The sequence below is a fragment of the Carcharhinus amblyrhynchos genome, chromosome 26 (assembly GCF_965287045.1).
Source record: "Carcharhinus amblyrhynchos chromosome 26, sCarAmb.v2.hapA, whole genome shotgun sequence".
Lineage (NCBI taxonomy): Eukaryota > Metazoa > Chordata > Chondrichthyes > Carcharhiniformes > Carcharhinidae > Carcharhinus > Carcharhinus amblyrhynchos.
Genome location: NC_137349.1, coordinates 28,410,562 through 28,423,352, shown reverse-complemented (window position 1 = coordinate 28,423,352; position 12,791 = coordinate 28,410,562). Strand labels below are relative to the sequence as shown.

General features: G+C 39.6%; 1 protein-coding gene across 2 annotated transcripts in view; it reads right to left on the bottom strand.

Annotated features, from left to right (window-relative positions):
- Window positions 1-12,791, bottom strand: part of arid3a (AT-rich interactive domain 3A) — a 105,595-nt gene that overhangs the window by 52,588 nt on the left and 40,216 nt on the right. For both annotated transcript variants that reach the window (XM_080212556.1, XM_080212554.1), the window contains exon 2: window positions 3,008-3,080. In XM_080212556.1, coding sequence (XP_080068682.1) covers window positions 3,008-3,080 — 73 coding nt within the window. The remainder of the gene's footprint in view (window positions 1-3,007; window positions 3,081-12,791) is intronic.

Genomic DNA, 12,791 nt, shown 5'->3' with positions numbered 1-12,791 from the left:
AAACAAGATTAAATATTTTACAAAATAAGATGCTGACAAGGAAGTTCTGACATTAATTACTGTAAAAACAAATTCTGTCACAAATCAGAATGTTATAAATACTACAAATTCACTACTGGCACAAAATCTTAATATAAATTAAATTTTGATTGGAAATTTTCCCAGAGACATTTTTGAAACCAAAACAAGAAGATTTCTAATCTCCAGAGTACATGGCAATAAAATGTGCTAGGCCAAGCCCTGAATCTGGAAGCATTGTGCATTGGGTAACACGACAACAGTAGAAAGATTCAATTTGCTAGGATCTTACAACAGAAATTTGAAATTGCGGCATTTTGTCTTTTTAATATTTTGCCAGACTTGGTCTGACTTTTTTTTTTAAATACAGCATTCTAACTACTAATATGTTATTTGTCTAATTTGAATTCCAAGATTTCAATATCTGTGAATTTTGTTTGGTATTTATGTTACTTAGTCTGCTGCTGTGTACAAGTACATGCAAACTCCCAAGTAAAACTAAGTTTAATGAATTTATCATCAGACTATAAAAAGCAGATTTAATAGCAAGAATACCAGGAATTGGCACAGATATACTGGGGCTCTCTAAATCCAATCTAAAAGGTGAAAAGCAGCTCTTCCCAAGACGCAGAGTTCTGAAAAGGACAGAGTTCAAGAACAATGTTACTTTAACAAGAGATGGTTTTTGGCACTTTCATAACAACCCAAGTATGGATCTGTTTTTCAAAACAACGTAGTACGATTATGTTATGTAATATAAATTATCTGCAACAAAGATACTTATTACAAGCACCAGCATCGCCTCAAATATTTTGTTGGGGGCGGCACAGTGGTTAGCACTGCTGCCTTACAGCGCCAGGGAGCCAAGTTCGATTCCCAGTTTGGCTCATTGTGCAAACTCTGCAGATATTCTCCCCATGTCTGCATGTATTTCCTCCACGTGCTCCTGTTTCCTCCCGCAGCCCGAAAGACATGCTGATTAGGTGCATTGGCCATGCTAAATTCTCCCTCAGTGTACCCAAATAGACGCTGGAGTGTGGTGACTAGGAGATTATCACAGTGACTTCATTGTAATGTTAATATAAGCCCACTTGTGACACTAATAAATACACATTAAAATTTACAAAGGAAAACATGTTGATAAGAAAACAGTAATATCTTGGATTTTTAATCGTTTAAGATTTGATTTGTCACAGATATTAGTATAGTGAAAAGTATTGTTTCTTGCTTGCTGTACAGACAAACCATATCAATCACTAGAGAAGGAAACAAGAGTGCAGAATGCATTGTTACAGTCACAGCTAGAGTGTAGAAAAAGATCAACTTAATGTGAGGTAGATCCATTCAAAAGTCTGATGGCAGCAGGGAAAATGATGTTCTTGAGTTGGTTGGTACATGACCTCAGACTTTTGTGTCTTTTTTCTGATGGAAGAGAGTATGTCTGGGATGCATGGGGCCCTTAATTAGGCTGGCTACTTTGCTGAGACAGTGGGAAGTGTAGACAGAGTCAATGGATGGGAGGCTGGTTTGCAAGATGCACTGGGTTACATTCATGATCTTTTGTAGTTTCTTGCGGTCTCGAGCAGAGCAGGAGACATATCAAGCTGTGATACGATCAGGAAGAATGCTTTCTGTGGTGCATCTGTAAAAGCTGGTGAGAGTCGTAGCTGATATGCCAAGTTTCCTTACTCTTCTGAGAAAGTAGAGGCATTGGTGGGCTTTCTTAACTATAATGCCAGCATAGGTGGGGGTAACTAGGACAGGTTGTTGGTTATCTGGACACTTAAAAACTTGAAGTTCTCGACCATTTCTACTTCATGCCCGTTGACGTAGACAGGGGCATGTTCTCCTCTACACTTCCTGAAATCAATGACAATCTCCATAGTTTTGTTGCCATTGAAGAGAGATTATTGTCATCACACCAGTTCACCAGATTTTTTATCTCATTCCGGTACTCTGTCTCGTCATTGTTTGAAGTCTGACCCACGATGGTGGTGTCATCAAACAAATAAATCGAGTTGGAGGGGAACTTAGCCATATAGTCATAGGTGTATAAGCAGTATAGTAGGGGCCGAGGAGAGAGTCTTGTGGGACACTGGTGTTGAGGATGATCGTGGAAAAGATGTGGTTGCCTACCCTTACTGATTGTGGTCTGTGGGTTAGGAAGTTCAGGACCCAGTCAGAGATAGAGGAGCCAAGGCCCAAGCCACGGAGTTTGGAGATAAGTTTCGTAGGACTAATGGTGTTGAAGCATACACAGTGAGGCATTTTATGCAGTTATAGTTAAAGATTTCAGATATCAAAAGCTTTCAAGTTGTCAGCTAGCTATGATCAGAAAACTGCTCAAAACTGACACCTTGGTTCAATCCCTAGTTTGGGTGTGATTCAATTTTAGCTACAACCATTGCAGTGACAGCTACAATTGGCCAGAGTTCGATAAGGATAATAAAGACAAAGAAAATTAACCATTCTTCCTGGATGCAGAGGTTCATGTTGAAATGCCATCTATGTACATCACTGAGGACACAATCCGTGTAACTGCCAGCCCCCAACTTGTGGGAAAGCAGTGGCATAGTGGTAGTCACTGGACAAACCCCGGAGACCAGGGTTCAAATGCCACTGTGATATTTAAATTTATATAAAAATCTGGAATTTAAAAAAGTCTGATGATAGCCATACAACATTTATTAAATGTTACAAAAATCCATCTGGTTCACTAATGTCTTACAGGGAAGGAAATCTGCCAGCCTAATCTGGTCTGGTCCACATGTGACTCTGCAATGGCCTAGAAAGAGCAATTAGAGGTGGGCAATAAATATTCGTTCAGCTGGCAGCACCCTCATAAGTGAATAAAAAACACAGTTGAATAGCCTGCCAGCCAGTACTTACTGGATTGGCGCTCAGATGAAGAAATAATACAAATTAGCAGGTTGCCAACCAGTAGGAGTTAGAGGAAAAGAGAAAACAGGAGAAAAATGAACATCTTTACCTCTCTTCTGCATGAAACTGAAAAGGTCATCCAAAAATTCTTTCCTTCTTGGATCACTGTCTAGCTCATAGAGCTGAAAAAGAACACAACATAATTCTTAAAATTACAAACAGACAAGTTACATCACGCAAGTGATCCAAATCCAACGGGATTGACTAAAGATAGTCTCTAGTACGCATTTGGATATTTAACACAGTAATTTGTCATTAAGCAAATAGAAAGTAACATGCACATGCACTGAATAAATAAATAACATGGAATTCTTTCACATATACCATGGAAATTGATCTTTAAAAGCAATCATTCCCACTTGTTCTGGTCAGCAAAATAGAATCTGACATTTACAAGTCAGGAAGATGTTTCATCACTGTACCTTGTACAGGTTTCAAGCACAACTACAATTATTTAATCTAATCTTTCGCTCACATTTTTTATTCTTCCTTTTAAAATAAAACTGGATAAGCATTTGAAATGTTATAGTGCCTTTATCCATAACCACTGAATAAAGTATTGAGTGGCCACGTAACGCTTTGAGGACAATTTATTCTAATCTCTTATTTCACTTTTCTAGTGGTTATCCTGAAACTATGGCCACCATGTTATCTTCCCCCACTCCACGTGCTCCTCCCAACCCCTCCCCACCATACCTACCTAGACTGGCAAGGGTCCAGTTACAGGTTAAAAATAAAAATATATCAGCAATATATTACGCCAATTTTCAATTGTCACAATCTTAAGAACATAAGAAATAGGAGCAGGAGTAGGCCATCTAGCCCTTCGAGCCTGCCCCGCCATTCAACAAGATCATGGCTGATCTGAAGTGGATCAGTTCCACTTTCCCGCTTTCTCCCCATAACCCTTAATCCCCTTGTCTATCAGGAACCTAGCTACCCATGACTTAAATATATTCAGCAAGGTAGCCTCCACCACTTCAACGGGCAGAGGATTCCAGAGATTCACCACCCTTTGAGTGAAGAAGTTCCTCCTCAACTCCGATTTAAACTGTCCCCCCACCCCCCGCCTTATCTTGAGGCTGTACCCTCTAGTCCTGCTATCCTTTCTGAATGGGAAGAATCTCTCTACCTCTACCTTATCCATCCCCTTCATTATCTTTATATGTCTCTATAAGATCCCCCCTCAGCCTTCTAAACTCCAACAAGTACAGACCCAGTCTATTCAGTCTCTCTTCATAGGCTAGCCCCCTCATCTCCGGTATCAGCCAAGTGAACCTCCTCTGCCCTCCCTCCAAGGCCAATACATCCTTCCGCAAGTGCGGCAACCAAAACTGCACACAGTACTCCAGCTGCGTCCTCACCAGTACCCTGTACAGTTGCAGCAAGACCTCCCTGCTTTTATATTCTATCCCCCTCGCTATAAATCTTAAATGGAGGTAATCTAGCCATCAGGAATTCTCCTGCTAATGAGAAGTGGGAATCACAAAAGTCATGGTCTATATGCAAAAGTTGCAGTTTGATGATATCAGTGATGTCACAACATAATGTTCATTTGAAAACAATGGAAATTCTAGTAGTCTCAGATGTGTTGACTGGCCAGAAGGTCAAGCTAAATATGGAAGAATGAATCCTCTTAGAGCATCCTCTGGGCTGAACAAGAAGATATGTCCTCCCCTGTAGGCCTTGCAAGCAGTCTGTGAGCTTCATCATTCACCCCAATCCACAGCCCTGGCATTCAGTGGTCACATGGTAACACAACTCTGCACTGCACTGTAACTCCATCATCTCCTTTATCGCTTGGTTCCTGCTGCAGATCCCCACTGGAAAATTCCACCTCCATTCCTCCCACTCGGGTACTGAACCAGAACCCCAAAAAGCAAGGCTAGACCCCAACAAATTTACTATTTGGCTTCGCTCTTTAAGTAATTGCACTGACAAATTAGGGATTTTTAACAGCAAAACAAAAGCAGCTTAACTATTAACAGTTAAACAATATTTTAAAATTAAAGGAAACAGCTTTAATTTCTAACTTACCACTGAAATAAGCAACATTCTTCTTAGTCTCATAATGCCACTTTAAATATAGTTAGTGCCTAGAAATATACTTGCTATAATGAGCGTAGACAGTCTTGAAATTTTCAGAGAGGAATGAGTTTCAGAGCAGCACGTAGAACTGTCTTCAAACAAACCTAGCCAGAACTGAAAAGCTGTTTCTCTGCTACAGACCTACCTCCTTCCATTAACCACATAATCATGTGACTCTGCCTAACTAAACCCACATTTCATTCCTTTAAAATTCTCAGGCAACATTTTTTTGTGAACAAAAGTTCATTTGCTCCATCCTAATTAGCATAATATGTAAAATGAGTAATTATGAGTAATGAGTAATTAATTGTACATTCCTTCACCTCACATTTCTCCATGTTGTGCAATTTGTTAACCTGCATCTTCTCTTTAAATCATAGAAGCATAGAAGCATACAGTGCAGAAGGAGGCCATTTGGCCCATCTAGTCTTCACCAACCACAATCCCACCCAGACCTTATCCCCATAGCCATATCACTCAGGCTTCTTCACGGTTAACCAAATCTCCATTTCGGAGTCATCTATAAATTTTAATATCGCACCCTTTAGACCCAATATGTAATTTGCTTACAGTCTGGGATAAGCAGGCCCAGAAGAAAAATGGAGTTGCAATAAAGATAAAAGAAAAATGAAGATGGAAAATGGAAGAACAAAAATGTAAGTATTACATCAAAAGTCAGAAAAAGCAGAATAATAGGCCCCAAAAATTAAGTTTCAGCAGATATTCATAGATGTTGATACTAAAACTGAAACTGCTGACAGACGGACAAAAAGATTCCCATTCACTGAATGGAGGTTGGAATCATGACAATCCACAAAGTACGTAGGCAGCATTTTGGTAACAGGAAGTTAGGTTTCTTAACGTGTACAAAATTTATACTTAATCAAAAAAAAGTTATGGATATCTCTGTTTGCATGCCACTTGTCTTGAAAATATCCATCAACTGCTACTTTGATCCTGTTGTATATATATTTATCAGATTCCCAATCACTTTGTGTCTAAAGTTTAATCAGAAACTTCCTACAGGCTCCCAAATTTTTTTTTGAAAATCCATATCTTAAAATATCTACAACTTTTTTTTAAATTAATAAACTCCATTATTTCCTCAGAGTTCTATTGTGTCAAGTATAACTTGCCTTTTAACATCTGTGCTGGTAGTTTACAATTAATCTATTTGCTTCATCACTTAAATGCAGAAAGAATGGAAGGGGACATCACAAATCTAATTTTGCTAACTGTGTTGTTTTTTTCCAGGGATGCGGAGAAAAGAGTCACAATCACCCTGGATTTTGTCGTCAGGATCAAAGCAAGTACACACACCATTAATCTCAGTGAAAGCTGTGCTGAGAGATCTAGCAAGATATATGGCAAGAGAGAGTTCTAGCAAGATCTGTGGCAAGAACTTTATCATTCTCAATTTTTTTATTCTTTTGCGGAATGTGGGCATTGCTAGTCCAGCCACCATTTGTTGCCCACTCTTAACTGCCTTTAAAGGAGTTGCTGGTGAGCCACTTTCTTAAATCGCTGCAGTCCATGTGGTGCAAGTACATCCACAGTGCTTTTGGGGAACAGGTTCCAGGATCATGATCTGACAACAATGAAGCAATGGCAACATAGTTCCAATTCAGGATAGTATAGGGGTTTAGTTTGGAAGGTGTGTGGGGGGGGGGGGGGGGGGGGGGGGGGGAGACCTTATGCTTGTAGTGTTCCCATGAATCTGCTGTGCTTGTCCTTCGAGGTGGTAGGTAGGGTCTGCAATTTTGAAGGTGCTAGTGAAGGAAGCTTATTGCGTTGCTGCAGTGGATGGTGCACACTGCTTTCACTGCACACATGGTGAAGAGAGTAAATGTTTAAAGTGATAGATGGGGTGGCAAAGGGACTGCTTTGACCTGGATGTGTCAAGCTTCTTGAGTATTAGAACTGCACTCATCCTGACAAGAGATGAGTATTTCATCATTCTCCTGAATTGTGCCTTGAAGATGATGAACAGACAACTAATTATAGCTTAGTGCATCACCAGCATCCACCTGGAATAATGTTATTATATTGTCCAATCAACCAATCATATTAAAGAATTCCCACAGACAGCTGTCCAGAAAATGTGAAGCACTAATAATTGGTCCAGTTTTGTAAAACTTTGCACAGAATGAAATTAAGACTGAGACATACACATGCAATTAAAATAGAAGCTGGAAGAATATGAAGGTTAATTTAAAATTATTTCAAAAATCTGTTTAAAAAGAATCTAATAATTACTCATAAAAGAAACATTTAACAACAGTCCACAAATATGATTTCAGGGTTTAATCGGACGTTCAGGCAGCAGCATCATTTCTCATATCACCATTAAAAGCTCATTTACAGCTCACCGAGTAAGGCTTAACTTTGTAAAATGGGGTTTCTACAAGTACGAGAAAGAGCAAGTTCTTGCCAGACAATTTTATTTCATGTTTTTTAGAGAGCTCACAGGTGAATGGCAGACTGCAACTTCAGTGTTTCCACATCAATCAGTCCTTCCTGAAAATCCTGCAGCTGGTAATCAGAATCAGAGGGATATGGTCAATGTTTGCCATTAAAATACTACAAATTCAGGGCCAGCAGAATTCATAGTTGACATGGATATTTCAAAAAACAATTTTGCAAAATGTACTTGATGTGACATGGTTACAGAAGCTTTGAAAATAATACTGATTGTTACTTTTCAAAGTACCCAAGTGACAAACGTCTGCTAACTGGAAATCATATTTGGATTAAAAATCTACTTGTTAACTGCTCACCCCTTTTTATTTGTAGTATTTATTTTATTTCTTATACCTTTTACTTCTTATTTCTAGCAATCATGTTGCATTTGCTGTAGATAAAGTATTGTGGAATGCTATATTACATGAGCAATTTATTACACCATCAGCACGTGCATGCTGCTGTCTTTGCTGGTAAGAAACCATTAAGTTTCGGGGCCCAAAGGTTTAAAAGAGCACGAGAAGAAGTGAAACAAAGCAACCCGGTGGGGCTTATGGTGGGGCTCAGTCTGTGGACTGCCTGCATTCGTAAAAAATCAACCAACATCACAGGGAAACAACTAGTTGGTGAGTATTTTGCTGTTTATCTTTTAAGAACTGGTACAAAATTATTGGCAACTGTATGGCTGTATCAGTAGTGAGGTTTTATACTAATGTTGGTAAAGCTTATTGGGAGTAATAGGGTTTATTAATGTATTGAAGTAATAAACTAACAATAAAAATGGCAGGACAGATGATGTGTGTGACTGCAGAATAAGTGTTTTCTTGGATACCAGTGTGATCCAGGGTAAACCCATCTGCAGCAAGTGTCAACAGCCTGAGGAGCTTTGTTCAAGAGTTACGAGCTGGAGGTTGAGCTATGACACTGCAATGCGATGCAGCAGGGAGGAGGAAAGTTCATCGGACACTTGCTACCAGGAAGCAGTCACACCCCTTAGACTGCACAGCTCTTTAGATTTGCTGGTCAGGGACCACAGGGTGTGATAGCAAGTCAGGTAGGTAAGGGGATTCAGCAGGCAGAGTTAGAGAAGGGGACGCAGAGGATCCATTTGTCATGGTCCACCCAAGAATCAATGACATAGATAGAATTAAGAATGATATTCTGCTGAGAATTTGAGGAGCTTGGGTCCAAAATGAAACACAAAACATCAAAGCTGATGACTTCCGGATGTTACCTGAGCACACTAATTGGCATAAGGTCAAGCAGATTAGAGAAATAAAACTGTGATTCAATGAGTAATGTGGGAAGAAGGTGTTTTGATTCATGGGGCTCTGGCATCAGTACTGAGGGAAGAGTGAGCTATTCCACTGGGGTGGGCTACACCTGAACTGGACTGGGACCAATGTCCTGTCCAATCATTTAACTAGGTTTGTGGATAGAGCCTTAAACTAACAAAGATGGGAGTTAGTAATCCAAAGTGTCGAGGCATTGAAGTACCGTAATGTGGGTAAAGACAAGTAGAATGGGAAAGAACAGGGAGTCAAACAAAAATGGTACATCGACAAAAAAGATCATTGTAGAGAACAGAAGTAAAAAAAAATGAACATATGAAATAGGAGCAAGCAGGCCACTCGGTCTCTTAAGACCATACCTTTAGTCAATAAGGTCATGGCTGATCGGTTTGTGATTTGAGTTCCACATTCCTATCTACCCCCCCCCAATACCCTGTGATTCCCTTGCCTAAAAATAACATATTAGCCTCTGTCTTAAAATATTCAGTGATGATCCTTGAGACCTAGGGCCAATGAATGTCCATAGCCTATTGTCATAATTTCCATAGCTTCAGGGATTGCTAGAGAATGAGCCTTCCAGGTTTGGTGGGAGTCAGCTATGATAGGACCAAAGTTTCATTCTTCTAGGACTGGTCAGTGGCTTTGTTGTGGTCAAAAAGCCTTTGAAGGCATTTGCAATTCAGTATGACCCGCACTATCCTGCTGTCCTGAATGTCACCCATGAAGGTAATCAGTTTGGACATTCAACAATCTGGTTAAGGCTTCAGTTTTTTTAGAATCCGTGAAAGGTAGTGATTTAAATTTGCAACCTGCAGTTCCTCATTAATCCTGGATTAAACCCAGTGTAATTATTTCCTCATGTTTATCCTGCATTGTGCTTTTTTATACTGGCAGGGATAATCCTGTCACTGAGCCACGAGGCAAATTTCGCTGATTATCCTGTTCAGAGTCATATGCTGCATTTCGTTGTTATTAATCCTCGAACGTATCCCCTGGAATTGTAACTCTTAATTGAGCCTGTGCCATGAGTTATCACATCCATTGAGGTAATCCTGAGAGATTCTGAGGCAAATTTTGCAGACCATCTGGTTTAGTCATATTTTGCAGTTCTTTGTTAATCCTCGTCAATCATTGAACATATCCCTTGTAATTCCATCGCTTAATTGATTCTGTTATGCGATTTATCACATTGATGAGGGCAATCCTGCAAGTGCACATGGTGAATTTTCGCTTGTTATCCTGATATACCCAGGATCATTCATTTATCCTTGATAGAGCTGTGCAGCTCTTTCTCAGCCAGCGCATGCACTCAAAATTCATAGAATCTTGCAGATGCCAATCACAAACTTGAAGACAAAAGGTTAGTTTTAACTTAAATACATGAATTTTAAATCATTTTGAATTTTTTTTGTGATACACTGAAGGGGACTTCGTGGCACACAGGTTGTGAATTCCTGCTCTATAGTGAAGACAAGAACTAAATGTTTATTTTATCTGCCATTTCCTTATTAACCATTATAAACTCTGAGTACCAACAACTCACTTTATTTACTCTTTTGTTTTTTTAAATACCTGTAGAAACTTTCGCTATCTGTCTTTACATTTCTAGCTATCTTCATCTCAAAATCTAATTTCTTTCTCATTAACCTTTTAGTTTTTTACTTCTTTCAGTTTTCTGCTATTCTTTATATTCTGATCTATCATCTGACCTGCTGATTATCTTTGTGCAGTTATATGTTTTTCCTCAAGTTGGATGTTTTTTTCTTGTTGGTGGGTTCTCCCTTTAGAATTTTTCTTTGTAGTGCAAATGTATGTATTTTGAAATAGCCCCTTAAACATCCACCACTGTTTCTCTAGTGACCTATCCCCAGCCTAGTCTCCCAGTTCGCTTCAGCTAGTTTGGCTTTCATGTCCACATAGTTGTCCTTATTAAAGTTTAAAATACTAGTCTTAGACCTATTCTTCTCTCTTTCAAACTGGATGTAAAATTCAAATCGTACTGTGGTTGCTGCTACCTCAGGTGCCTTTATTCTGAGGTCATTAATTAATCCCATCACATTACACTAAAGCAAGTCTAATATAACATGCGCTTCTGATTAGTTCCAAAATGTGCGACCCTAAGAAAGTGTCTCAAAAGCATTCTATGAACTTCCCGTTCAGGCTACTACTGTCAATCTTTCTACGTAGATTAAATTCATTCATGATTAATGCCATCCCTTCATCACAAGCACGCAATATTTCTTCTTGTATACTTTCTCCTACATTGTGGTTACCGTTAGGGGGCCTGAAGACCACTCCAATGAGTGGTTTCTTTCCCCTACGATTTTTGATTTCCACCTAAACCAAAGGCATTCTCTAACCACTGCAAAAATATCACTCATGATTATCTGTAATACCTCGCTGCCTTTATTTTGTTTCACATCCTTCTTGAATGTCATATATCCATCAATACTCTGTAATGGCTATCAGGTCATATTTATTTACTTCAGTGTGTGCTATCTACTTGTCTATTTGGATGAATGCTATGCACAGATACAGTTTTATCTTTTTGTTATCTTTGAAACATCTGATCTTCGGTTTTTTTTTTGCCTCTGTCCCCTGCTGCCATTCTCTGACCCTCACTTCCCACATTAAATATTTTTCTCTCTCACCTTGTCTCTCTTTGATAAGGCACATTTTCCATATTTGATCCCTTGGCCCATTTAATTTAAAACCCCTTCTACTTAAGTTACATGGCTCGTAAGAACACTGGTCTTTGCATGGTTCAGGAACCGATCAGCCCAAAGATACAGCCTCCACTTTCCCTGAATTGGTGCTAGGTGACCCACAAATCAGAACCCACTACTCCCACATTAGTCGAGACACACATTCATCTTTAATCTCATGTACCTGTGCCAGTTTGCACGTGGCTCAGGTAATAATCCAGAAATTATTTTTGTGATCCTGCTTTTAATTAAATTTTGTTGCCTAACTCCTCATACTCTCATGTAGAGCTACAACTGGATCCTTCCTCCCCACTGCAAGTTCCGCTCCATCCCTTAGCAAATGTCCCAAACCCTGGCACCTGGCAGGCAACACAGTCTGGACTGACTCTCTTTTTGCTGCAGGGAATAATGTCAATCCCTTATTATACTGTTCCCTATTACTACTAGTTTTGTTTTTGTTCCCCCCCACTTGAATAGCTCCCTGTACCACAGTGCCTTAGTCAGTTTGCTCATCCAAACAAGTTGAGACAACATAAAAACTATTGGACAATTATAGAGGCTAACACTCCTACCCTCTGGTTCCCCTTCTCAATTGCAGTCACATCCTCCAGTCACTGACCACTGAATAATTCAGAAAACCCTATCCTCAGTGGCACGACTCTCTCCTCTAACAAAGCATCCAGGTAACTTGCCCTTCCTGATGTGTCATGGTGTCTAAGGCTTAGCCTCCAGCTCAGTGACACTGAGTTGAAGTTCCTCAAGCTGCAAACAGTTACTGCGGATGTGCTTAATTTGATTTTGTCACATTTATTGGGATACAATGAAAAGTATTGTTTTTTGCATGCCATACATACAAAACCATTGTCTATATGGCATTGACTTACCATTCATAGAATACAACCGGCAGAAGGAAAGGACAGGGTGCAGAATATAGTGTTGCAATTATAGATAGGATGAAGAGAAAGAACAGCTTTATGCATGAAAGGTCCATTCAAAAGTCTGATGGCAGCAGGAGAGAAGCTGTTCTCAATTCATTTGGTACATGTTCTCAGACTTGTATCTTTTTCTCAATGGAAGGATGTATGTCTGGATTGCATGGGTCCCTGATAATGCTTCTGCTTTTTTGAGGCAGCAGGAATCAATGAATGGGAGGCTACCAGGCCAATGGATGGACTAGGTACGATCACAACCGTTTGTACTTTCTTGAGGTCTTGGTCAGAGCAGGAGCCATTCCAAGCTGTGATTTATCCACAAAGGGTATTTTCCACAGCGCATCTGTAAAGGTTGA